The 25,996-nt window shown below is 51.1% G+C and overlaps 9 protein-coding genes across 9 annotated transcripts; 5 read left to right on the plus strand and 4 right to left on the minus strand.

Annotated features, from left to right (window-relative positions):
• Nucleotides 1-92: 92 nt before the first annotated feature.
• On the minus strand, nt 93-2,549 carry N7525_007609 (pyridoxamine-phosphate oxidase PDX3; the record flags this gene model as incomplete). Its single annotated transcript, XM_002568013.2, has 6 exons — nt 93-329; nt 473-566; nt 696-807; nt 1,099-2,064; nt 2,161-2,403; nt 2,540-2,549. 6 exons carry the CDS (start codon nt 2,547-2,549, stop codon nt 93-95), a joined length of 1,662 nt encoding a protein of 553 aa, XP_002568059.2.
• A 302-nt stretch (nt 2,550-2,851) lies between these two features.
• N7525_007610 (pentatricopeptide repeat protein) lies at nt 2,852-6,661 on the minus strand (the record flags this gene model as incomplete). The annotated part of the gene is made up of 1 exon (XM_002568015.1): nt 2,852-6,661. The coding sequence occupies one exon, from the start codon at nt 6,659-6,661 to the stop codon at nt 2,852-2,854; it is 3,810 nt and encodes a 1,269-aa protein (XP_002568061.1).
• Nucleotides 6,662-11,688: 5,027 nt separating this feature from the next.
• Nucleotides 11,689-12,864, plus strand: N7525_007611 (uncharacterized protein; the record flags this gene model as incomplete). The annotated part of the gene is made up of 1 exon (XM_002568019.1): nt 11,689-12,864. The coding sequence occupies one exon, from the start codon at nt 11,689-11,691 to the stop codon at nt 12,862-12,864; it is 1,176 nt and encodes a 391-aa protein (XP_002568065.1).
• Nucleotides 12,865-13,799: 935 nt separating this feature from the next.
• On the plus strand, nt 13,800-15,316 carry erg8 (phosphomevalonate kinase; the record flags this gene model as incomplete). Its single annotated transcript, XM_002568020.1, has 2 exons — nt 13,800-14,143; nt 14,209-15,316. The coding sequence occupies 2 exons, from the start codon at nt 13,800-13,802 to the stop codon at nt 15,314-15,316; spliced, it is 1,452 nt and encodes a 483-aa protein (XP_002568066.1).
• Nucleotides 15,317-16,447: 1,131 nt separating this feature from the next.
• Nucleotides 16,448-17,426, plus strand: N7525_007613 (uncharacterized protein; the record flags this gene model as incomplete). The annotated part of the gene is made up of 3 exons (XM_002568021.1): nt 16,448-17,021; nt 17,119-17,202; nt 17,269-17,426. The coding sequence occupies 3 exons, from the start codon at nt 16,448-16,450 to the stop codon at nt 17,424-17,426; spliced, it is 816 nt and encodes a 271-aa protein (XP_002568067.1).
• Nucleotides 17,427-18,521: 1,095 nt separating this feature from the next.
• Nucleotides 18,522-19,273, minus strand: N7525_007614 (proteasome maturation protein; the record flags this gene model as incomplete). The annotated part of the gene is made up of 3 exons (XM_002568022.1): nt 18,522-18,589; nt 18,661-19,108; nt 19,271-19,273. The coding sequence occupies 3 exons, from the start codon at nt 19,271-19,273 to the stop codon at nt 18,522-18,524; spliced, it is 519 nt and encodes a 172-aa protein (XP_002568068.1).
• A 322-nt stretch (nt 19,274-19,595) lies between these two features.
• On the plus strand, nt 19,596-20,401 carry N7525_007615 (mitochondrial 37S ribosomal protein uS12m; the record flags this gene model as incomplete). The annotated part of the gene is made up of 3 exons (XM_002568023.1): nt 19,596-20,028; nt 20,150-20,250; nt 20,336-20,401. 3 exons carry the CDS (start codon nt 19,596-19,598, stop codon nt 20,399-20,401), a joined length of 600 nt encoding a protein of 199 aa, XP_002568069.1.
• Nucleotides 20,402-21,086: 685 nt separating this feature from the next.
• N7525_007616 (glycosyltransferase family 15 protein) lies at nt 21,087-22,402 on the minus strand (the record flags this gene model as incomplete). The annotated part of the gene is made up of 4 exons (XM_002568024.1): nt 21,087-21,154; nt 21,207-21,495; nt 21,547-22,305; nt 22,355-22,402. 4 exons carry the CDS (start codon nt 22,400-22,402, stop codon nt 21,087-21,089), a joined length of 1,164 nt encoding a protein of 387 aa, XP_002568070.1.
• Nucleotides 22,403-23,157: 755 nt separating this feature from the next.
• On the plus strand, nt 23,158-25,750 carry N7525_007617 (deadenylation-dependent mRNA-decapping factor PAT1; the record flags this gene model as incomplete). Its single annotated transcript, XM_002568025.2, has 3 exons — nt 23,158-23,285; nt 23,352-25,562; nt 25,623-25,750. The coding sequence occupies 3 exons, from the start codon at nt 23,158-23,160 to the stop codon at nt 25,744-25,746; spliced, it is 2,463 nt and encodes an 820-aa protein (XP_002568071.1). The 3' UTR covers nt 25,747-25,750.
• Nucleotides 25,751-25,996: the final 246 nt, after the last annotated feature.

Here is a 25,996-nt window from a genome sequence, read left to right on the forward strand (position 1 = left end):
TAACTGTCTTCGAAGATCTCAGGCTATGAAAAGTCTCCAAAATAATTCTAGGTCCAATCAACCTATATATAGGCTCAAACCCAACTCAAAAGCTAAGCCCCCTCGCGCATCCCAACCAAAATACACCCAGCCCCCATCATAGCAGCCCCCAACCACCAAAGCCCGCCAACAGCCTCCTGAAAAACAATCATCCCAAACAGCGCCGTCGCCAAGAAATTCGACGCCGTATTTGTGATGGAGACTTTGACTGTCGAAGGGCCCGCTGTTAGCGCGCGCGTGAAAAGCGCCCACATTATTACGTTGCAGAGGACGTTTAGACCAAGACAGGCCTGTAATAGATATTGTTAGTTATAGCAAAAACAGGATTGATACACATAGTTGTGTATGTACGTTGTAGTAGACGGATAATTTTGGGCTTGGGCTTGGGGAATATGGATAGTCCAGGTATAAAGAGGAAAATGTGCAAACATACCCCTCGAGTGAGCATCTCAATCACAGGCGATGAATCCAGACCGAAGAGGTGGGCGAGGGATTGCGCAAAGGCCGTTGTGTGGTTGTCTGTGGTTCTGTGGAACGCTAACGTTAACGTTACACGCGTATAGCTTGTGGCGTATAGTTTAAAGCTTATACATAGCTTATATATGTAGGTAGGTATAGGGGGGATTGCTCCTTGCGTTATAGACTGGTTCACGTACAATTTCGCGAAAACACCGTTCAATGCAGCGAAGGCGCCGCTCGTGATGGCGAGGATAATCCAGGGGGATGTGGAGGATTGGGGGTTTGACTGGGGCGTTGTGGTGGTCATGGCTGTTCAAAAATAACTGTATATCCCGTAGTATATCGGACTCTTCTTATATGGGATTGCAAGCTATATCCAAGTAGTGTATAATTCAAGGGCTAGGTATCTTGGAGTGACGTTGAAGGAGTTGGCGTGCCAAGACTGATAGTGATCGTGATAAGATAGGCTGATATGGATAATCGCGAAACATCAAGGTCGAGGCACTTGTTTAATTGGAGGTCCAAGTACGATACCAGTATATATGCAACTAATCTCTATCAACCTCTATGGCGACAGCCTCTGAAGCCGCCATTTAGCACCCTCCCCCTCGCCCTCAACACGCACATACCGGAACCGATCATGCAAACGACTCCGCCGTCCCTGCCAGAACTCGACAGACTCCGGCACAAGCCTCACACCACCCCAAAATGGCGGCAGGGGAATATCCTCAACACCGGCAAACTTCTCCTCCATCTCCTTAACCTTCGACTCTAGCAACGCCCGCCCATCCTCAACATCCGTCAGATCGATATCCGCCGGAACAAGCGAGTCCCCATCAAACGCCCCCTGCAACTTAGCCACACTCTTCCTCCGCTGATTCGCCTCCAGCTGCGCCGGCTCTGCAGACCACAAGACCTTACTCTGCCAACTTGCCCATCCCCCAATCCGACTCCCGCGCTCGCGCGTCCGCCAATACATCTCGCTCTCCTCACGACTAAGCGGCTCGAGCAAGCCCTCAATACGAACCTGCCGCTCAACAGTCGCCCAGCTGAACGTCAGCGCGCCCCATTTATTCCCGGACCCGATCTCAGACGTCACCGCTGGCTCCGAGTCTGGTTCTGGCATGGCGCCGAGGGTATCGCTCTCGCAGAGCCCGAATACTTGTCCGCCTTTGCCTTCCCGACTACCCCAGTTGCTGTAGACGACCCAGCCGCGCTCGTCGAGTTCTTTTAGGTAGACTACACGCGCACTGACGCGGCCTGAGGGTAGGGAGGCTGTTGATAGAGTGCATGTTTCTGGGGCGGATGAGGCTGGGAGTCGCGGGTCGTGAAACCAGGTGTTGAATTGGTGAAGTGGGTTTGTGCCGTGGATTTGGGAGACTGTTAGGGGTGGGTTTGCGCCGAATTGGTGTGCGCGCGCGGCGTTCGAGAGGACTTCGGTTTCCGTTATCGAGTTTGGCGTTGAGGTTGAGGTGCGGAGGGCTTCCGCGGTCTGGTCTATGGCTGCTTGGGCCTTGGGTTCCGGGGTGGGCTCGGTGGAGGTTGGTGCAATGTCGCCTGGTGCGACTTTGGGGGTGGTGTTTTTAGCTTAGGGTTTGGTATGGGGACGGTTTGGTCGGATCTGTGTGTAGAGGGATGGCTTGACATGTAGGCTAGACTTACAGATTAGTTTCTTCGGACGCCGGTGGGCATCTGCCTGGTGTTCGTTTTGGTCCATTTCTGGTTTGCTATTGCTAGGTTGGTTGGTTGAGGAATATCGAAGTTGGCGGGGTTGGCGGGGAAATCGGAGGAATGAGTCAACTGCTGAACGGATGGTGAAAGGCAAACGAGTCTGCATTAAAACAATGAGTGAATGGAATGAGCAAAATCCCAATTGCTGGAGATTTGAAGAGGTAAAAGTCCAACCTGGAAGCTATAGGAATATAAAATGGATGTTTTGGTTTCAGCGGGAAGTTCCGAGACGTCATGCCATTTCCTCGGAAAATGATATACAAGATTAAGAAGACTAGGAAAAACTAGAGAACATATTATGCTCATTCACTTTTTTTCATTTTGAATTTTGCGTCTAAAACGCTGTGTGAGAGTTGAGATGTGTCTATGGACAAAAGATATCACAATGGTATACAGTGCTTCAATGCACGCCCTTTTTGATCGCCAAAATAAACTCCGAACCTTCGCTGGATGCCAAAATATGAATCAAAAACGAAGAATAGATATCCCACCAGGTATATCCAACTGCCGCCCTGCAGACGCCGAACCGGGAATATCCCAACACAGGGATCCAGCCCTGGCAGAGAGATTGTAGGCAAACATTAAATGGGTATCACCTGGTCACAATTATAGTCAAGAGAAATTAGAGAGACGAGGAAGCTCCACCGATGAGATCGACGATCTTGCCAGCCACCGCAGAAGGGTATCCGCGCGACATCATCTCCTGGACAATGGTGGCGGCACTGGCACGATCATCGGCACTCAGGAATGCACGGGTCATCGCTTCGTAGGTGCTGGGCTCTCGCTTCTGAATGCCGATGCTGTCGTAGATGGCCTTGGCCTTGGTCACGTTACCCTCGGCGGCCCAGCCGTGGATCAGCGTGTTGGCGATGTAGGCGGTCATCTCGACCCTGCGTGCTAGCATGTTCTGGACGACCTCCTCGGTGTCGGTGACGCGGCGGTTGGCGACCATTGACTCGAAAAGTGCTTGGTAGAGGCATGGCTGGAGGCGCACACGGTGGTCGGAGATTACGGTGTCGAAGACTTCGCGCGCACCAGCGAGGTCGTGCAGGACGCAGCCCTTGGCGTGCACTAGCGAGGCGTAGTGCACGGCATCCGGTTGGTGGCCTGCGGCCTTCATGGATTCTAGCACGGCTTCGGCGGCGGCCATGTTCACTGGTTCCAAGGAGGCGTGTGCATCAATGAGAAGCTTGTAGGTGTGGAGGGTGGGCTGGATGTTGCGTGTCTGCATTCGCTCGTAGTAGGCCAGGACTTTGCTGATGTCGCGCTTGGTGTTGAGGAAGTACTGGATCATGGAGTTGTAAGGCGCGGGGCGCGGCTTGTAGTTGGGCATGGACTCCATCTCCTCGAACATCTCCTCGGCGAAGCGTTCGTCGCTCACACGGCAGAGAGCATTCACAATGGTTCCGTAGGTAACGCTTGTCGGGCGTACGTTGTTGGCACGCATCTCGGCGAAGTACGCAAGGCAGTCATCAATACGGCGGGCCTTACCCAGCTTGCCAATTAGCGCGTTGTACAGGAATGAAGTGGGCTCCACGCCTTCAGCGACGGCACGGTGGAACACCTTAAGGGCCTCAGTAGCCTCGTCGAAGGTCTTGGTAGACTCCTTAAGGGTGGTGATGTACAAGCCGAAAGTGTTGGCCGAGGGTGCGGAACCGAGAGTAAGAAGCTCCTGGTGGTATTGAGCAGCCAGCTTGCGGTCGCCGAGGGTGAGGCAAGCAGCAACCATGGCATCGAGAATGGAGACCCAGCCGTATTTGACAACGCTGAAGTTCATATCCAGGGGAACATCAGTCCGTGCCATGTTATGAATGTCGTGAGCCAGGGTCATGCGACCAGCCTTGGCCGCGGCGGTAATCAGCTTAGCGTAAGTGATGTAGCGCGGGTGGCGACCAATGCGGCGCATGCTGTTCAGACGAGCCAGAGCGTCATTGAGGTGGGTCTCGGCACGTCCGCTAGTCTTCTCAAGCTCCTCAGCGATGATGGCGGATCCGCGGAAGTCGGTTGCGTGAGCATAAGGATCAAACAATTCGGGAGCCGCAGATGGAGTGGTGATCGAGGTCTCCGCCATAGAGACGGGGCTTTGACGTTCAGATGAAAGGAACATCTGAGAAGGCGAAACGGACGTCTGGGAGCCAGCCTCCAGATAATCCTGCCACTTCTTCACGACATCAGGGCGACTCACAAAGAGCTTGGCAACAGCCTGGTCGACGAGGCCAGTGGTGTGGAGGTCCAGAGGGAGGGCAGAAGACAGAGCGACATCAAGCATATGTGCAAAGCGAACGGGATGAGCGACATCAAACAGCATGGAACCACTGCTGACCAGCATGCCAGCCTGGACTTGGAGTGCCAGGGTGAGGTCGGCAGCCTTGAGCTGGGAGATACCGATGGGGCCAAGGTTAGCGACAGCGTGCTCAGCCAGAGGAGACACTAGGCCACCGTTCTCGAGCATGGACCACAACAGTGTCATAGACGACTGAGGAGAGAGAACCGCGGTCGACTGCATGAGGATGCGACCAAAGAGATGGAGTGACTCGGTAATCTGTTCTCTGATGGGGTTGGCGACGGCAGCGGGTTGATCTTGGGCGGCGCTGCGGATACGCTTAAACATGTGGCGGGCCTGGTGAAGACCTTCCTCGACATTTCCGCTCTTGAGGAGAGCGACCGTGTACATAGCCGTCGGCTGGACCAGATCCGGGGTTGCCTGACCCACCGTGTTCAGCATGATCCACAAGGAACGGGCAGCCGAAACATCGCCCCGGCGGACTTGAAGGGCCATCAGTGAGATCGCTGGGTTCTGTCGTACGTCAGGTGCGGTGGGCAGACTATCGTAAGCCTCAGAAGCGGTGGGGAGATCACCCGCATCGGCCGCAGCAATACAGATGCGAGAAATGGCCTGATTCCGAGTTTCATCATGCAACTGATTCTTGGCTTGCTCCAATGCCTTGCTATAATCTCCCGCGTTGAGCGAGTGTTGCACAAGTGCATCCTCGATAATTACAGCTTCCACTGCAGACCATCGGTCCTGGCGACCTTCGATTACCTCGTCGAACGAAGAACGAATGCGATCAAGGAACTGGATAGCACCCTCTTCTTTACCACAGGAGAGGTAAGCGCGGATCAAAGCCGCGTAGACCTGACCATCCTGGCGCTGAACGATACTGAAGATGCCACTGTCATCGGAGACAGCGAGCCCTCGATATTCGTTATAACATTCAACGGCGCTCTTGAGATCACCCGTGGAAGCAAATGCGGTGATCATAGATGGGAAGATGGTGGCATGCGGAGTCATCTTCTGTGATTCCATATGGGCGTAAATCCGGATCATATCCTCCACCTTACCTTCCTTGGCACAGGCAATGATAAGGTGACGGTACATCTCAAGCGGGAACACAAGTCGGTCGTGTCGGGCCGTGGCGGTATCAAAGAGCTTGACAGCGATGGACAGGGAAGTATCCTCGGCGAGAAGATCCCGCTCTAGTTCACTTGACTGAAGCATGAACTTGCCAGGCTCTTCCATACCACCGAAGCGAACGCGCTCCTGCTCCAATGCCTCCTTGGCCTTGATAATGTCGTGAGCCCGAGTGACCAGAAGCTGAACGAGAGTCTCATAGGTATCTTCATCGGGAATTACCCTTCGACGAAGCATGTCAGAGTAGACATCGAGGGCCTTAGGGATGGCCTGAGCTGCATCAGGGTGAAGACGGATGGCAGCGAGCAGTAGAGCATTATACGCCCCGACAGTCGGAGTAAATCCGTCTCGGAGCAGAGTCTCGAATGCAGCGGGGATTTCAGCAAAGTTCTTCGAGCTGACCAGTTGCACAACGCGATCCGATGCAATCTGGGTGGCCTCAGAGACCCCTTCCGAAACAGCAACCTCCTCGACAGTGGGCTCAACACTCGCTTCTGTCCCCAGCGCAGCCTCCTCGGCCTGTGCCTGCTCCTCCTGGATCTGAATCTCACGTGCCACAGCGGCCTCCACTTGGGCACTAACATCCTCGTTCACGGCAGCCTTGGTAGGGTGAGGGGGAGTTAGATCGGACGCAGCCCGGTCTTCGTTGACGTTGTCGGCCTCCTCCGCTGATGGCTTCCAGCCAATACGGCGCTTGAACTCGAACTGGGTCCAGTCGCTGTCATCACCGGTCTGCTGGGCGTTCTGCCATGCGGCATAATAGGCAGCAAGGCCGAGATCTCCATTTCCAGATCCTCCCTGGCTTGTCTTGGCACCAGCACCGGATGAACTGGACGCATTGGAGAAAGCATTCTGCAATTGGGTTGTGCGGGAGAATTTGGCGGGTTGGGCGGCGAGCTGGTTAAAGGGGGTGGTCGACGCGTACGACTGCGACGCGGCGACTACGGACTGAGCGTAGCCATGAGTAAAGGCTTTGGTGAAACTCTGGCGCGCGAGGTGGGTGAATGGCTTGAAAACCATTTATCTGACGGGGAACCTCTTTAGAACAAAGAGGCAATGCTGGGCAAAAAAAAGTCAGTGTCAATGAATCATTCTCACGTGCTCTGCCAGGGCTTACCTTGCACTCAAGATAATAGCGAAAGTGCAGGTTCATTTGACGACAGCCTGTCGCCAATGAACGCGCAGATGGCAAAATTAAGAGAATAGTATTAGAAGGACCTGTTTGTTGACAGGGCCAGAAATGAGCGAGAGAGAGAATATGGAAGCCTGAAAAAAAAGAACGAGGGGGCTAATAATAATATTACATATGGTTTCTGGAAGGAGATGGAGTTTCACAGTGGGCCAGGCTGTTAGGGCCGATCTTCTCCGGAGAATCCTCTTCGGACTCCGCTTGAAAATCTACAACATACAACATACGTAGCTTTTGCTCCGCCTCATTCCTCTTTACTATGTATGTATGTATCCAAGTCTTTTAGGGATTTTGTACTGGTACATTACTGCATTGTATCTGGCGTATCAGATCTCCCCTGTAGCGTGGGGGGTATCCCATCGGGTCATCTCGACAATACACCAAGCCCAAGTATCGAGTACTGCCGTACTCCGTACAGCCGTACTCCGTACAGCCGTAGTAGGCTGAATACGGAGAGAGTTAAAACGTCAAACAGGTCAGGTGGCTCAATCGAAGTTCTATATGAAAACACCAATCAGCATCCAGCTATTCCGTTGAAACCTTGGAAAAAAGGGGGGTCCCTGGAAGTGAGTCACGTTTTTCTTCCGGTTCTTTTTCTTGTTTTTCCTTTTCTCGGAACTTCTGTCACTTCCCCGTTGACCCTTCGGAATCCCGACTGGCCGACTCGGACTTAACGGAATGGCAGAATAAAAGTTTGCAGGCGGTCAAGAAGCGAATATGTGCCCTTGATTTGATTTGTAACCTGGAGACCACCTGGGCAACCCGTGGACCCGTGGACCCCCGGGGTTTTGGATTCTCCGGCTCCTGAACAGGGTTTCTGCGCACTTTCCCACATGACATATCGGCTTTGCGGTTTTAATTCGACATGGTCGACGGCAGATCAAGGTGCATTGACTCCTTGTTTGGGTCTGAAAACACCCAAAATCGGACTTCTTCGGCTGTTGGCATCTTATACGGATCTCACACCCGTGACCGAGCACCTACTCTAACCACTGAAATTGAGACTTTGGTCTTGAGTGTGGCTTAGAAGATGTCCAGTTCCCAATGGGGTATTCCCTAGGGTAACACCAGTCCAGTCCTGGTAGACCGATTTTGGGTGATTTTCAGGCTCAAACGACGAGCTAATCTACCTGGTTCTAAACGATTCGTATCTTTGACATGACGCTTATTCTCTATGACAGAGAATCGAAGTATTTGAAAGCAGGTCCCAAAGTCAGTTCACTAATAATAATCGATGAAGAACACCGTGAGTTTGCATGGGTCTGTCCAAGAACATCCTTGTCTCCCCAGGTACTAAGGACGGTATGACAATCCATGTCGATCGCCCGATGTGTTTGAACATCCGGCCTCATCATCGAAGAGATGCACGAGGCCTTGCTTGTTTTGTCGAAGAGCATGCTAACAGGTAAGACGTGCTTGCCGACGAGAGTTGACGACTCCCATTGATGAGCCATTCTCACTAGGACGAAATTATCATAGACACCATTCCAGCCTCTCAACGAATTACAGATACCATGCTTGGTGTAGACTCGTATCACGCAACAGTGCAGACAAACAACAATGACAAGTGCTCCTGCGTGGATCTATACATGTTCCACACACACTTATATCTTCAACGAGTTGAATTTGGGTGCGGTTGGACTGCATCGTGCATTATCTCCCCTCCAATGGTAGTTCGCATCTGCGGGTATTACCTCCCAGTCTCAGCAAGCTTGACTCAAGCCCGTGTTATGGGAGAGCTTCCGCATCGGTAGACGGAGGTTTAGCATTTATGTTCTGTGCACGTATCCCAGTTCAGATATACACGGGTGCGTCGTTCACCTAGCGCACCTGATACTGATGGGATGTGCATCGCAGGGGATATACAAGGTCAAAGTAAAGCAGCGATGTGGAAGTTAAGCGAGCCTACTAGGGTGTCAGGGATATTGAAAGTAAGTGCATACCTTGACTGAGGCTCTGCGTGTTATAGATCGTTGCTCGCCCTGGCCTGGTATGGCGGACACCTTGGTGTGGCGGGTTGGTCTTTTGGATTGTATTTGTTGTCCATCAAACCGCTAGCCTTGGTGCCTGCCTGCCTCCGTATCATCTGGCGTGCCGTTTTGATCGTCGGTCAATCCAGGTGATGACAATTTTTATCTCTCTCCACGTTTTCCCCTCTCCACTTTTTAGCCTTAGCCACCATCTCACATGTGTGTTATCCACCGGCATTTCTCACTGACATTTCTTTCGCCCTCTTGATTACACATTGTTTTCCACGTCTAGCTTCTTACTTCCTAGCCAATATCAATCCATATTGCACTGTGTATGCACTACGGCATCTCCCATCCAGTACCTCTCCTGACAGTAAATTCCTCTTACTTTTTCGTCTTACCTGCGAGTATAGCCCCCAAACTGAGCCACCTACTCTATGTATATATATGGCGGATAGAACCGCAGAACATAGCCGCTTAGCAGAGCTGCTGTATGCTGTACCTACATGGATATATCCCAAGGCAACCCATAAGGACACCCGGTGCCAATATATAATGCCACTCTACCCCACATCATCAATCGTTTCATGTTATACACCGTAGACTGCTCAGTTAACATAACAGAAATTCTATAACCTACCATATGGTACCAAAGGTGCCAATCTGACGTCAGTGGGTCATATACTGAAACTCCACATGGTCGAACACGACCCGCGGTGTCGATCGATTTCCGTGCCCCAACGTGATCGTCAGGTGGAGAGAGTGAGAGGAGGCGCGGCACACGCCCTACGATACAATTAGCCATTCTTCCATTTTCCATCTTTCTCATTCATACATAGCAGAAAATCTCTCGTTATATCTATGTCGAATATAGGACCGTATTGCACATCACTACAACACACTCAGAGAGCACCAGTGTCGATTCGAACCCAGTCTCGACTTGGACGTTGAAGTTTTTTTGGTGAAAATCAACTAGACAACTCGAACCCGGGGGTCGTAACTATAGTTACATAATGCTATTAGATCAGGTGCTTATGGAATTGGAGTACACTTTCCTGATACATAGTTCTACCCCAGTCAATATCCCCGCGAAATGACTCAGAGATTGACAACTTTAATGATTCTGAATACGAATCCTAAACCACGGACCAATGAAACCCCTACCTACCGCAGAAGGAGCAAATGCAGCGCTACAACATATATATTACACTTTCGTTGGCTTCCTATTTTCTTTATCACCCAATCATGACTGATGGGATGCCAACGGTCCCTTGGTTTGACGTATCAGGGGATCTACTCGGTGGTAGTGTAGGATCCCATTAGTGGAGTACGGCCAGGAAGCGCAGGGTACATCTATCATATGCCAGGAACAAAGTGTGCGCACAACCCGCTCGTAGGCCGTGGCGGGAATCGATAATGGTGCCATTTTCGACGTCATCTGCCAAGAGAAAGCTCACATGTAGTAAAAATAGTTATGATTTCTCCAAATCTCCTTCAGAAACGTGAAATGCTTATTTGATCTACATATAGCTTTGACCTGCTCGGTCTTTCTAAAGAGTTTGATTCAGTTCAGTGTACCCCCACTTGGTACTCGTATCGGTTGACTCTGTACTTTATCATCCGCTAGCCATGCATGGCTTGAACTATGACATGAGAGTTGTAAGTGATATTCATTACTCACGCTATGGACCTGCCAAGGCGCATATCCTAACACTTTGTACCTTATGCTACCTCAGCCCTACATAAGGATAACCCAGTATATTTCGGCTGAGCCGGATAGAAGAAATGCTGGAAGAAGTCCACAGGTTCTACCACGGGTTCTATATAGGAGCATAATACTCCATTTGGAGTCCACGTGATCCCGGAAATACGGGCACTCGGAGTTGAGTTTTCGTCGGGACGATCCATTGTGGGTCCCCAATATAAAGTCCCTCATACCTCTTGTTCAATCATATTCAGGCTGCTTTGGGCAGTTTTTACTTTATTCTTCATATCCGTATTCCCAGTGGAATCAAACCAAGTGGAGAGAAAAGGACTTCTACAACATAGAAAGTAGAATAATGTTCAATCTGGAACACTTAAATGTTGAGTGACACGGGGGAAAGTTCCGGGACTACCTAGGTATGTGTTTCAAAGCGGGTGAACCGGAAGCTTACTACGGAGTAGTATTTGGAGGCTAGGGTCTACCTAGGTAGCTAGGCGCTGTGTGATATACCTTTATATTGGTTATTTCGTGTTGTACATTGCATATCCCACATCCTACATCCCACAATTGGGTGATCAACATGTATGATGATGTTGGCTTGCCGATTATCATGTTTGTATCCAGACCCATATGGAATACAGTATTCAAACTATAGAAGTGGGCCTAGATCGTCGTTCCCATGACGATGCTCATTTCCTTTAAGGGTCCCGCGTCATGCGTGCTTTGACATGTTGTAGTCGCGTACTCCGTACAACGGCCTCCTTACCCCTCTGCCACCTGGATCTCGGAATTCGGGGAAGGAACGGAAATCCCCAGGCAGGAATGGCAAAAAATGAAGCAATTGGGAAGTACGATTCTTGGTTATCCGAATGAAAATTTCATTCTTTGGGTCTCTGCCGTCTTAAACGGATCAAACCATTATTAATGCCGGGATAACCGGTAGGAGCTTCCACGTCTGGTGATGAAATCCACTATGTGGCTACTGACCGTACAGCTGTCTCGACGAATGACTTTTCGTCTTGATAATGGATAAAGGGATTGTCTGTGGCTCTGAGCGTAGTGCTTATAAATCGCGCCAGATCCCCCCAGTGGCCGCTGGTCACTACACATACCCTCTTCCTCCAACAGTACCTAGTATATACCTCCTTTATATTAATACTAGCTTGTATAGAGCTCCACCACCATGACACAAACCCTGTTGGATACACCACGCCATCCCGGGCGCAGCGAACGAGGTTCGGAGAGTGATAGCTCGCTTGACGAGATCGCGCAGGAGAAGCAGAATGCGCTGGTGACAACACTCGGCCATCATGGAAAGGACCTCGACAATTCGGCATCCCCAAAGCGGTGGAAGAGTTTCTGGACGGCATTCCGACACCTGGCCCACTTGACCCCGAAACAAGTTGACGATTTCATGGCATCATACGTCATCTATAACCTCGACTGGTCCGACGAAAAACAAATGACCGAGTCCTTGGGCCCGAACTACCAAGAAAAAGTCGGTGATTGCTTGAAATCCTATTATGGGGTCCTGAACCACCTGTGCGCACTGGGCGATGTCGAAAAAATGTATATCCCACCCTGGATGAGCCCAAAGTGCAACGTGCTACAGAACCAGATCCTGTACGAGCGCTCAATCGCACAAAACATCGGCCTGGGGACGGGAAAGAAGGTGCTGGATCTAGGCTGCGGGCGCGGACGTGTTGCCGCCCACATGGCGCAACACACCGGCGCCCAGGTAACGGGTCTCAACATCGACCCGAACCAGGTCGAGCAGGCGAAGACATTCAACCAGGAGCGCGGACTCCAGAATACCTTCGTCACGCAGGATTTCAACGACCTCCCCCTGCCCTTCGCCGACGAGAGCTTCGACGCATTCTACCAGATTCAAGCACTGAGCCTGTGCAAGGACCTGCCTGCTTTGTTCCGCGAGATCTTCCGTGTCGTCAAGCCGGGCTCGAAGATCTCCCTGCTGGACTGGGTCAGCCTGCCGGATTACGACGCGAGTAATCCGGAGCATGCGGAGCTCATGCGTCGCGTCAAGCCGCTCATCGGTGCTGTCGGTACACCTACGCAGGAAAGTCTCGAGGCGGCGTTGAAGGTGGCTGGGTTTGAGGTTGTGCGGTCGGAGAACGCTAGCATCGATGGTCTTCAGGCCCCGCTTATCGATACCGTCGATATATATTTCCGCACGCTGCGTCAGGCGATCCTTGCGCTCGTCAAGGTGCATGTGCTGCCGCGACACTTCAAGACTTTGATTAACCGTCTTTGTTTGGATGGTCAGGCTTTTGTCAAAATGGATCGCATGCGTCTGGCTACGACGAGTTATAGTATCATTGCGCAGAAGCCAAAGGCTTAGGCTTGGAGCAAGGTCTTCGGCCACACTCGATCTGTGAAGAAGTTGGATGGAATTGAATAATCTCCTGATGTGAGATTCCGCGGTGATAAAGTCGGGTCAACATCCACCTGGGCACAGCATATCCCCCTCGCCAACGCCATTGTCGCCCCTTACGAACCGACTGGACATCTCAACGCACAATACATCCATGGATACCCTGTACATTTATAATCAACGGATGGGAAGACTAGGATTTGGCGCTTGGGGGAGTTTCCGTTATTTCTTCCATTTTTTTTTTTTGAATTTTCTTTTTCAGGGGTGTTTTGAGCAAAAAGGGAGTTTTACGAAGGGAATTGCATCTACATCGGTCTGATAGTTCACAATACACTACATTTAGATATATCTTGTGAAACTATAGGAATAAAGAGAAGTATTACTTAGCTAGTTAAATGAAAAGCATCGACCAAGTCAAAGTCTTCTATGAAATCATAGAGTAGAAACGAAAAAAAGAGGAAAAAGAAAAGGTCCTACCCGGGATCGAACCGGGATTGCTGGTATCAGAAACCAGAGTGATGACCATTACACTATAGAACCCATTTGATGTGAGGAACTGCCATTTCTACTTACAAGAGTTCTGTACACACACATAGCCTACAATATATTTCTAACACACCTGGGCAAGTCTGGGCTTGCAACATCCCCACTAGTCCCCATTAGGAGAATTCCATACACCCTTGTACCCCTCTAGAATCTAAGAAATGCTCAAGTCTCCTTTGAGCTGCATCTGCATGGCAGCGTAAGCCCAGCACATCTTATCTGCACTATTCCAATCTACTCTTTCCAAACAACCCGCGTGACCGCGGGGCAGTCCCTCCATAATCTCCAAGCGCCCCGTAGATCCCGGCTTTTTTTTTCCCTCCCCCACAACAACCGTATCTCCAATCTACCAGTACTCCATGTCTCCTTTACCATCTTCGGTCACGGCGCTGTCTGCGCCGGGCAAGGTCCTCTTAACCGGTGGCTATCTCGTGCTAGACCGCGGCTACACGGGCACCGTGTTTGCGCTCGATGCCCGTATCCATGTTATTGTCCAGCAACTGAGGAGGGGTCACCGCCGCGGGGCGTCAGGATCTGGACCTGCTCCTGGCGCCGAAGCGCCATCCAATCCGGGCGCTGGGGACCAGGATGGGGAGGACACCGTTGTTGTGCGTTCTCCGCAGTTTCTCGATGCGGTGTGGGAATATGGTGTGCAGCGATGCGGGAACGGTGGGGGTGTGAAGGTCATCCAGAAGGGAGATGGGTATGCTTAGCTGTCACCCTCTCTTTGCGAAATTAATTGACTAACTTCACCTTGCTTCTCTTTAGACCGCGAAACCCGTTTGTCGAGACCTCTCTCAACTATGCATTGACTTATATCAGCTACGTTGCTGACTCCAAGGACTTCGGGTCCCTGTCTGTCACCATCATGGCTGATAGCGACTACTACTCGGAAACCGCTGCCTCCAGGCGTCCATCGTCGCAGGGACGTGGTGGGCGCTTTGTCAATTTCGGCGTTCCTCTTTTCGAAGCCCACAAGACAGGATTGGGCTCTTCAGCTGCTCTCGTTACTGCGCTTGTCTCCGCCTTGGTCATTCACCGCACCATGCAGCCGGAGGACCTCGGTGCTGGTCGGGATAAGCTTCACAACCTCGCTCAAGCGGCCCACTGCGCAGCCCAGGGTAAGGTCGGATCTGGATTTGACGTTGCCAGCGCCGTCTACGGTTCGTGCCTCTACCGACGTTTCTCGCCGTCAATCCTGGAGTCTCTGGGCGACGTAGGCTCGGCTGGTTTCGAGGAGCGCCTGTTCCCTATCGTGGAGGACTCTGATCCCGAGCATCCATGGGACACCGAGTGTGTGGACTTTGGCATGCAGCTCCCCCGTGGGATGCAGCTGGTTCTGTGCGACGTGGACTGTGGTTCCCAGACGCCCTCTATGGTCAAGAAGGTTCTCGAATGGCGGAATAATAACCGCAAGGAGGCGGATATTCTCTGGGCTAGCCTCCAGAACAACAATGAGCGACTGCGTCAAGAGCTTAAGCGCCTGGCCCAACACCCCGATGCCAATCCCGAAGGCGACTTTTCTGATATTCGCACCCTTATTCAGCGAACACGCCAGCATATCCGCACATTGACCCGCCGGACGGGCGTCCCCATTGAACCCAGTGTACAGAGCGAGCTGCTAGACAGTGTTTCAGAGATCGAAGGTGTCATTGGCGGTGTTGTCCCGGGGGCTGGAGGATACGATGCCATCGCGCTCCTGATCCGGGATGATCCCACTGTAATTGCGCGTCTGAGAGATCATCTTGCGAACTGGACGAGCACGATCGAGGATGACTTTGGAGGCAAGATCGGCAACGTACGACTGCTAGGCGTGCAGCACGGGTCCGAAGGTGCGAAAAACGAAATGTTGGAGCAGTATGCCGGTTGGGTCTAGGTTGCTCTGCGGTTTTCGAAACAAGGCAACCAGTATCCCTCATGACTTATCAACAACGTGTTTCGGCTACCAGCTTAGCCTCTCTCCCCTATTGCATCCTGGGCCGGACCCTCCAGAAACATACAGAGGCCTGTAGGATAATTAATTGCACGAATCACGGCTGAAAGATCGACTTTAACTCGGATCTCCCTATCTTTTACTTCCCCTACCCGCTCCACCAGTATCCACCTATCTGCATCTCTATCTTGAAACTTATTGCCCCCTGCATATGCACCACGAGTCCCATGCTTGGCCGAGGGCTGCCCGTTCTTTTTTTCCCGATGTTCCCCCCCTGTGTGCGACAGTGGTTTGTTTGCCAGGTATTTCAATCGAGACGGGACAGCTCTCAAGGGAATGAGATGTGCAGATAATATTCTTCAGCTTCACGATACCTAGTCTATGAGATATTGAATATAGAATACACTTGCATTTTCTATGACATTGAGACAATTGAAACAGCGACAACTGCATGCTCCGTATGATCATGAGATCGCAATCGTCGCAATCGTCGTACAGAGAGCACAGAGAGTACAGAGCTACACATGTGGAGAAAGTGACCTGTCTTTTTCATGCAACTATCCAGACATGTCCAGATCTACATAGCATTAATGTATTAGGAGTAGCATACAAGATTCTAATTATTTCCCCGGATCTTCAATTGATATTCTTTATTTTATATGATTTATATGACACTCAGCTATACTAAATTATTTAACAGGTGTCCATTTTTCCCCCTTTGACCCAAGAATAGGGGAAAGATTTTAGTCCCAAGCCAGTTCAACCACAGGGTCACGAAGTCTGTTAGGCTTGCAGATCCCCTTTTGCCTTCTTTCTCCCTCTTCAACCTATTCAAATACTAAAATATCGAAGATCATTTGGGGGGGTTATATGTACAGCCATTCCCACACTAGTTTGTTTATCTTGCGCCTCCCGCTTACCTAGGTAGTCTTGACTCCTCACATCTGCATCTCTCTCTCCATCTCCCATTCCAGCTCTCACGCAATACCCTTCCTTTCCAAACCCCCCGTTGACAGTGCCCCTTTTCCCGACGGGGTTAAAGTCAATCATTATCTGCCATCGGGGCATCCTAAAATGTCTACAACCGATCAGCCGGAGTCGGGGGAAATCAGCAGAGATACCATCCAACCCCCAGTCACAACATCTCCGCAGGATCAACAGACCACAGCACCAACCACAGAGCTCCAACCCCAACCAGGCCTCTCCGCTGATACGTCCATCGCATCCGCCCATGATCAAACACCCGCGAACCAGACCCAGGTCCACCCCGCAACTGGACCCAGTAGTGGCAAAAGCGAGTCCGCCCCCGTGACAACGTCACCTACCACCAACCCTCCCCAAACTGTCGACAACACACCCGCTGTTGCGCTGGCACAACCCACTACACCGCCTTCAATGGAGACAGAAGAGCCAAAGACTGCGCCCGAGACCTCAACGGAGCACTCCGATGACGGTTCCGGGAAGGAAGTCGAGGAGGATGCTGGTCCGTCGCTGGCGATCACGCTGCTATTGACAACGGGGTCGCGGCACCCGTTTACGATCGATGGAAAATATCTAAGGAAGCGATCGGTTAATGTTGAGAATTTCGATCCGTTCTTGATGAGCGTCTACACGCTTAAGGAGTTAATTTGGCGCGAATGGAGATCTGGTAAGAGTTTCACCCCTGATCTAGTCCTCTATATGGGCATCGGATGGCCAGAACGAGACATGGGATGAGAACATGTGAGCTAACGATGTCATCGCAGATTGGGAGACCCGTCCCTCGTCACCGAGCTCTATCCGTCTTATTTCGTTCGGGAAGTTGTTGGATGATAAGTCACCTATTTCTGGTATGTTTCTTTCTCATGATCGCATCGTTTCTATGGTTATAAAGTCTGATGCTAATAACCGACCAGACTCCAAGTTCAGCAAGGAACATCCAAATGTCGTCCACATGACCGTTAAGCCACAAGAAGTCGTCGACGAGGAAGACGCAAAGGGAGCCAAGGCACAGTACAGCCGGGAGGGCGAAGCCAATGAGCGCAGCCCTGGATGTCGATGCGTGATTCTATAACCTCGCTGCCCCGCCTGGACAGTTACGGGTCTGAAGCGTTGGACGGCCTGATAACGACAATGCTGTTTGCTGCTTACATCCTTCCGTCCCGATACCCGACCTTTTCATCCTTGCCCATATTCCGTCAACCTCCCCACCCTCTCTACCTGTCATTGCAGCGATTCGATTAATTCTGCCTGGATGCAGGACCAACATCCCTGTTTTGCCGAGCCAACATGGGCGCTCTGGAAGCGGCGTTTGGACATTTCTTTTTTTCTGACTGGACCTCCATCCTGGACCATGGGTTTCGACTTACTTTCTTATTTCTGTGCTTCGGGCCATCCGCTTGTTCTATCATCGCCATATCGTCTGCATGCGGGCCTCATTCATCTATCCATGGATCTTTTCTATCGGAGTGCTTCGTGTTTCCTTTCCGACCTGTCTCCCGAGGGCTCGATCTGAGATTCATTCTTTGCTTTCGCATTGCTGTCACCATTATTCTTACCCCGATTTCTCGATATATACCCCCTCCAATCCGACTACCTTTTTCTTTGTGCTCTATCATGTGCCCCGTATGGTTCGTTCCATGGACTTTCGTGTACTTACGTCTTTGACCCCTCCTTTCTCTTTCTCTCATTTCTTTCGCGTTTCATTCCTTTTGCTCGGTTTTCTAACTGCTTATGGTGGTTAGTCGTAGTGTATAGGGTGTTTTGGAGAAGTTTGACAGGTTTCTTTGTCATATATTAAATAACTTCTATGGAGCCTATATATTCCCGCAGTCTTGGTTGAATTGCTAGTCAGGCGTTCGAGTGACGACCAATTCGACCTCGGGAGTCGCACGCTCTTACTCATACTATAGAAACCTCTAATACCACGACTGGTGGTTCTACAAGACTGCTTGCTTGGTAGAAATAGACCATGGATTGATTCAATATATCGAGTGTACCGCACTGCCTTGATAACAGACAGACACTCCGGAAAGCATCAAGTCCAGTGATCTATCATTCTATCGGACGACGTAAGGTAGGAGTATGACGAGGGACGTAAGAGGAGAATAGTAGAACACATCGACATAGAAAAGCAGAGAAACAAAAGAACACCATATCATCAAAGCCATTAGAAATCCATCTTGAGCCTCTTCTCCATCTCATCATGGAAAGCAGGCGGCTCACGGAGGTCATCACCTAAATCAGAAACGATGTCAGCCAAAACCATCCAATCCCAAACCCCAAACCACCCCACAAACGCAACATACCGTGGTAAATATCCTCCCACTGAACCTCACTATCCCGACCCCCAATAACAAGAATATCCTCATGAACATTCCCGCCCCGCACACCGCCAAGCACAGCAGGCCGGAAAGTCCCATCCCGAACGATCTTCAACTCCATCCCGCGACGAACTGGCTCCGCAATCCCGTACGCCCGACGCAGTCCCTCCATCTTCATGGCGTCCTGTGTAGCCCGCCACGCGAGAAGTCGTGCCTCGAGTGGGTGCGTAGATGACGGGACCTCGCCGCTGGAGTTCGTCGACGACGCGTGCGCGGTGGCGGGCTGCGTGAGCTTGTTGCGGAGCGTGTCGGGGAGTCCCGGGGCCGAGGGGGCGCCTTTGGATGGGCGGGGTGTCTGGAGGCTTGCTTGTTGCCGGGTTGTGAGGTTGCTCGTTTGTGTTGCGTTGCCGCTTGGGGGGGCGATGCGGAGGGACTGGGGATTTGTTAGTTTTATGTGTTTAAAACTGGCATGGGTTCGATTGAGGGGATTCAGGATGGAGTTTGGTAGCGTTTGCGTTGGGAATGGGGGTTCTAGATGCTTTGCTTATGGGCTGGACTCCAGGTGATGTCCCGGGTCCGTAGCTTGATAACGTACCATGATGACGGATGGATAATGGTAGGATGTCGGCTTCAAGTCTCGAGATCACAGATTGGAAAAAGTCTAGGTGATTATTCAAAGCTCAGAAAGGAGATAGAAAAGTAGAAACAAGAGCAAAGGGAGGATGCAAGATGACAGCCACCGATGATGCTCAGGCAGAGAGAAGCAGCGCGGCCAGCTCCTCCGGCGGACGGGAGAAACCAACAACGCAACACCAACCCATCCAATCACGTGCCTTCGACTTCCGCCGGCCAACTCAATTCTATCGCGATATTCTCGACAGCGGAAGGAGAAACAAATCGCACAACTCACACCACCCAAAATGTCCCAATTACTTTCCCCAATAGCCCTCCGGGCCCTACGGACTCTGATACACCGTCCTGCGATCTCCTCACCCCTCTGCCGCACTATCACCACATCACCAGTTGCCTCGAAACAATCCCCCATTACCTCCCGTCTCAACTTCCACCCCGTCTTCCGCACAGCCGCCGTCGGCTTCTCCGCAGTGCCAAAGCGGCAATTCTCTAGCTCGCCTATTATCCGCGCTACGTACAACCAGGTCCGGCGCGGTATTCGTACTGGACAGCGGGCTCGTCGGGGTGGATCGCCTGCGTTGAAGGGTACGCCTGGGCTGAAGGGCGTTTGTCTTAAGACTGGTGTTACCAAGCCTAAGAAGCCTAACTCTGGTGAGAGGAAGGTTGCGAGAGTGCGGTTGAGTTCTGGGAAGGTTATTACTGCTTATATTCCTGGTGAAGGTAAGATTTCCTTGCGATTGAACTGGATTGGATTGGGAAGGTGCTGGGAACAGGATTCTTTGGATTCTGTTGCGGCACTGGCTTTTTGATTAGGGGGATTTTGGCTAATTTTCTTGTACAGGCCACAATATCCAGCAGCATAGTGTTGTCCAGGTCCGTGGTGGACGTGCTCAGGATTGTCCTGGTGTGAAGTATACCCTTGTTCGTGGTGGAATGGATTTGGTAAGCCCTCTTTTGGATTCTGTTTCTATATACCCGCGTCCGGGTGTATGTCTTTCTAGATCTTTTACTGATTGTATGCTACTAGGGTGGTGTTGGAAGCCGTATGACGAGTCGCTCGAAGTATGGTACGAAGAAGCCGAAGACCAACTAAGATGGGTTCGGGGATACAGGTTGATTGTGACCTGCTGTGAGATTATACAATTTTGACCTTGTTTGATCAGCTGCTGTATAAGAGAATAGCCTGGTTAGGCTACTGGGATTTGGCTTTTTGCTCTTCGGAGAGCAACCTCTTTCTGTTCATATTTGCATGTAACACTACGGATTGCGACTGTTTATTATCATATCATCCCTTTCAATGTTTAACTTCTCTAAAGTCAGCTATTGATACCTTCGAAATTTTAGAGGTATGGAAAATCGTTCGGGGAATATCACTTTACTCCATACCCATGCAACGAAACAAGCCCCAAAAAGGATGAACGCCATAGTAACACATGTCAGACGTAGAAGTAAAACAACCTGGGGTAACGCGATAATGGGAATCAAAACGAAACAGTTTCAAGGTTATACCTGCAGGCTTTTGCCCAAGCGTGGTAAAATCGAATAGCACATTGCTTCATCCAGGTATGTTATCCATCCCGAGCAGAGCGGGCGGACGGAGATTTTACCGAGGTTTTGTAGTTGCCGCGCAAATGGGTGACACTGTCAGCCTCTAAATGTGCAGCGCTTCATATCAGGACGAGACAACCGACCCGCGCATTGTCGCTAGTAAGTCAACGACTGGACCATCCGTGGATAGACCCAGAGGGACTCGAGGGAACGTGAACAAGAGGAGTAAATCAGTCGTATTTCTTCTCCCATCCGTTCGGCTTCTCCATCTTGGTGATATCGAACCAATGCTTGGTGCCTGTGTCATAATTAGTTCTGCACTGGAATAGATCAGAGGGTTATGAGCATACAAGAATAATCCTTCCAGTCAAAGTTATCCTTCGGTTGGCAGGAACACCTCAAGTCCAGGCGTTTCTTTTCATCCGTGGGACAATGTGTGAATGGGACATGGTAGTAGGCAATCTCATCCCAGAAGTGGATTTCCTCTTTCTTCAACATCAGAGAAGCGGCAATAGAGTGAACCGGTGCGTCGCCCCATCGCTCATAGAAGAAGCCACCATCCTTGTCCAAAGACGTGAAGTAATCAATGTATGCGTCGGATCGCAGCCACTCCAAGCTGCCAATTTCAAAGTTCGACCACTGGTAGAAAGGTTAGCGAGGTTGAAGCTAAAACCAATTTGAAGTACTTACAAAGTGGCAGTTGTTGTATGTTTCTCCACCGTCATTGCTGATGAATTCCATGGCATTTCCTTCAGAGACATGCTCGGGGTGGTTGCCTGTGAACTTCTTCACGCTATCCCACAGCGAAGGAATGGTCGCCCCATACTCGTACAGACTGATGACAAAGCTGTACTTCTTGTTGTTCTCCTTCATGAAGCGGAACGGATCGGAGTCGATATCACAGTAGAGCTCAATGCTAGGCTCAACGCGCCAGTAGTATTCATAGTTCATCATGAGCGGGTGGCGGAAGAAGAACCCAGACTCATAACGGCACATATGGCGGTAACTCTCCGAACCGCCGTAAATGATCTTCTTGCGGTCCATCTCCTGTCGCGCTTCTTGGGCCTTGTCCTGGTCGATCCACTCTGGGTACGACCAGTGCTCCTTGGGGATGACACCATAATGAGTTTTGCCTGAGACCAGTGCGGTGGTCAATTTCTTGAACTCATCATCGAACTCGTCGTCGTTCAGGAACACCCAATCATAGTTGTAGTTATGGTTGAAACGGTCTTCGACTGTTCGAATGGACTTGACCATCTCCCAAAGGTCGGAGTTGCGCGCGAGGGTGACAAAGGTGGCATTTATGCGTTCACCATGGTGCGGACCGATAACTTGCGGTTTTTGTGACTTGACTGAGTCGTATGTGGGGGTCTTTGGTGTAGGTGTGGTCAACGCGGTGGTAGGAATCGGGATGGAGGATTTTGAGACGAAGAAGAAGAGCGCCAATCCCTACTCAAAGTTAGCGACGAGCATTCATTGGCATGAAAGAAAAACTCACTACGACGGCAAAGACTAAGTAGCGCGCATATCGAATAGTGATAGACATGGTGATGTGGGGGGAGGAGGAATAAGGATGATTCCCCGTTAAGTGGCAAGGCAACAAGACAGGTCAGATCGGCGCAGTGGAAACCAATCCGGATCAAAAAGCGAGCGACATCAATGGAGGACGAGACAGAAGCAAAATGGAGAAGTCAGTAGTGGAAATTGCGAATGTGTTTTTTTGGGGGGCAAGAAGAGATTAAAGGTGGAAAAGATCAAAGGCCGCGCAAGACAATGACAACCGCTTTCAGCCACTTGGAGGGTGTCACCCAATTTGAGACATTCTCGGGCTCAGGGGATATTATTAGGGTAGGTGGGTTAAGATCCGTGTTTCGATCTTGGAGATGATGTCGACATCGAATCCACTTATAAAAGAGAGATAAACGGGAAATGATTCTCGTTATACTCCGTATAAGTACTGAGTAGTATCTCTATGTTGTTGACTTGTTATTGTTACCATTCCGAGTATATACGTTATGTATGTTGTAGGTAGTTATCCAAAGTGTTACCACGTGCCTTTTAAATCCTCGAATAGCCCTATAATATCTTATCTGCTCTTAATCTTAGACATCTCTTTCCATATCCCAAAGAAGTTGAAAGCTGCACATCACAGAAGATCGACACCGTGGCTTGGCAAAAAATCACTTCTGCCTGAGGCATCCGCACTCCAGAACTTCCCGTCCATCGATCGCACCTTTCCTCAACTTCCCCCCACTAAGCTATTCACCCTCCCCCACCTCTTTCTCGTTCTTCATCCAGAGGATGGCTTTCTTTGGATTTGATACCACCCTACCCAGGGACCGTGATGGTACCGGGGCCAAGGGGTTCTTCGAAAACCCAGATCCCTTTGCCGACATTGCTCGAGCTAATGCGCTGGGAGATGACGACGTGTGAGCTTATCCTTTTTTTCCTAATGGCTTCTCTTCGAATGGGCCATTGTACTTATTATCATATAGGATTGATTTTGAGGATACCTACGATGGTCTTGGAGATCAGCTTTCCGACGACCAGGACGAGTTTAACGATGACACGTTTGGCGGAACAGGCGCCGATACATCCGTCGGCAGAGACTTTGATTTCTTTGGAAAAACTGCCCAGGTTTCTGACGCCATTGGCGAGGAGCAAGTTCGCTTTAGCCTGCAAAATCCCAATGCAACTCGAGTCGCTCCGCAGCCCGCCCAAGTTCCTGTTCAGCCGGCCGCCACCCAGACCACTAAGCGCTCTGGATATGAGAAGTACTCCGACCCCGATTATATTCCAGACTTGCAAGCCAAATCTAGTGTCTGGGGTGTCTCGCAGAAGAAGCCTGAACCAGCTGCCGCTGCCCCTGCTCCGAGCCGGAAGATGATGAGCTTGGAAGAGGTCGAGGCACAGATGCGTTTTCATGGTCATAATACTGCGACCCCAGCCGCAGAAGCCTTTATGCGATCCATGGTGGAGCAGCCTCAGTACCAACCTCAGCTCCAGCACCTCCAGACGCTTCCTGATGGATTCCCTCCGGTGCCGCCAGAGTTCATCCAAGCACAGATGAAACAGGGCCACCTACCCCCGCAAATACCACACCCACCGCCTGGTATGCCAGAGCTCTATGGTGGGCCTAAGCACATGCCACCTGGTGGGCCGTTGCATATGATGCAGAACGCCAATCTCCCCCCGCAAAACATGCCGCCTCCTGGCCCGCGCCATGCTGGTCCACCCCAGGCCCAGCGCCCTCAGCAACCCCAGCCTCCGCAACCTCTTCCACATCAGCAAGGGCCGCTTGGCCGGGTCTCCAACAATGGAATGCCGGTGATCACTAACCCGCAGCAACTCATGCATCTCACGGAAGAGCAACGTCAGGCTTATTTGGTGGAAGATGCTAAGCGGGCAAAGCGCAACCACAAGATCTTCCTCCTGTCCCGAGGCAATGGTTTGATGACACCGCAGGACAAGAATTTCATCACGCGTATCCAGTTGCAACAGCTGGTTGCGGCTGCTGGAAATGTCGCAGATTCAGATCCCGAGGCCGTGCTGGCGGAGGACTTCTACTACCAGGTGTACAGCCAGATCCGTGGCGCACCGCGCCAACACCCCCACCAGCCCCTTGGTCATTTCGCCCAGACTTATCTGCTTCAAACGGGTAACCGTCTCGGTGGGCACCGTCGGGGCAATTTCCAGAGCGCCGATAACCACATGCAGCGAATGCAGCAGCAGGTCCAGCGTGCCGTAGAGGCGGCTAAGGCCAAGCCCAAGAACAAGCAGCTCATCATCGAGGGCAGCTTGGGCAAGATCTCATTTAGCAATGCCAAGGCGCCCAAGCCGATGCTGAACATTAAGCGCCCTGATAGCTCAGAGGGCCCTAAGCCCAAGAAGCAGTCAGATCTGAGTCTTAGTGACCGCAAGTCGATCCTTACGAATCTCGAAGGTGTTTACAGTGCATTGATGGCAATGGAAGATATGGAGCGCACGATGCCGCCACCCCCCGAGGAAGGCGACGCCGAGGCAATCCAAGAGCACATGGAATGGAGACAGAAGCTTCACTCGCTGAACCAGAAGTTGTGGCGATCATTGAAGGTGATGGAACCAATTGTGCCCAACTCGACGACACCCCACCCCTTTATCGCATTCTTGTCATACCCCAAGGGCAAGAAGGCCATTCCTCGCATCTTCCGTCACATTGACCAGGAACAGCGCGTCACTATCCTCACCATGATTGTTGTCCACCTGGATAGCCTAGATGTGGTCCGTCTTGCTCAACCCGTACCGGGTGAGGCTCAGCCATCGCTCGGTGTGCGCGAAGCTATTGACTTGTTCTCATTGGCCGTCATGCCCTGCCTTTTGGGATATGTGAACGAGGCACCATTCAACATTATTATTGGTCTTTTGGGATTGGTTATTAACCAAACCCATGTGCAGAGCGTCGCTCGCACCAAGGTCGGATTGGGCATTTTGACCATGTTGCTCAGTCGTGCCGAGATCGTCAAGGAGGCCGGTCAGGCTTCGGAGCACGATTGGCAGCAGTGGGTTGAGAAGTTCAATGTGTTATTTGATACCTTGGAACTCGGGTTAAATGACATTTTCCCCGGATCGATCAGCTCCGGTGACGATATGTATGTGTGGCAGTTCCTTGCCGCCGTGGGCATTGGCGCCAGTCCTGAGCAACAGCAGCGTCTGGTTATTGCCGTGAAGTGAGTGTTTCCGGTTTGATCTACTGATACGCAGAAACAGTGCTAATCAATTCCTTATAGGGACCGTGTCATGGAAACCGTGGGATATAGCAAGACCCTTCCTGCCGACATGGGCAGTCAGCGCCTGAACAACGTCAACCTTTTCATGCGGGCCATTGGTCTGGACGTTGAGCTCCTTGGTTAAAAAAAAATAGCCAGTTATTTTCTGAGCTGTTTCGATTCTGAGCCTTGGGTATTTGCCCTTGGCATGTTAACCACCACTTCCAAGCTCATCTGGACTTGGATGAATGCGAAGAGCTCCGAGGCTTTGAGTACTCAGTCTCATGGGCAATGTTGCTGAAATGCAACACGCTATCTACATCTACAAGGAATACGGGGCCCCAAGTCAGGTTGTGTTATTTTACCTGAACCCGGTTTATATTATTTTTTTTCCC

The sequence above is a fragment of the Penicillium rubens genome (genome assembly GCF_028828025.1).
Source record: "Penicillium rubens strain IBT 27055 chromosome Unknown utg000003l_segment0_segment0, whole genome shotgun sequence".
Classification (NCBI taxonomy): Eukaryota; Fungi; Ascomycota; class Eurotiomycetes; order Eurotiales; family Aspergillaceae; genus Penicillium; species Penicillium rubens.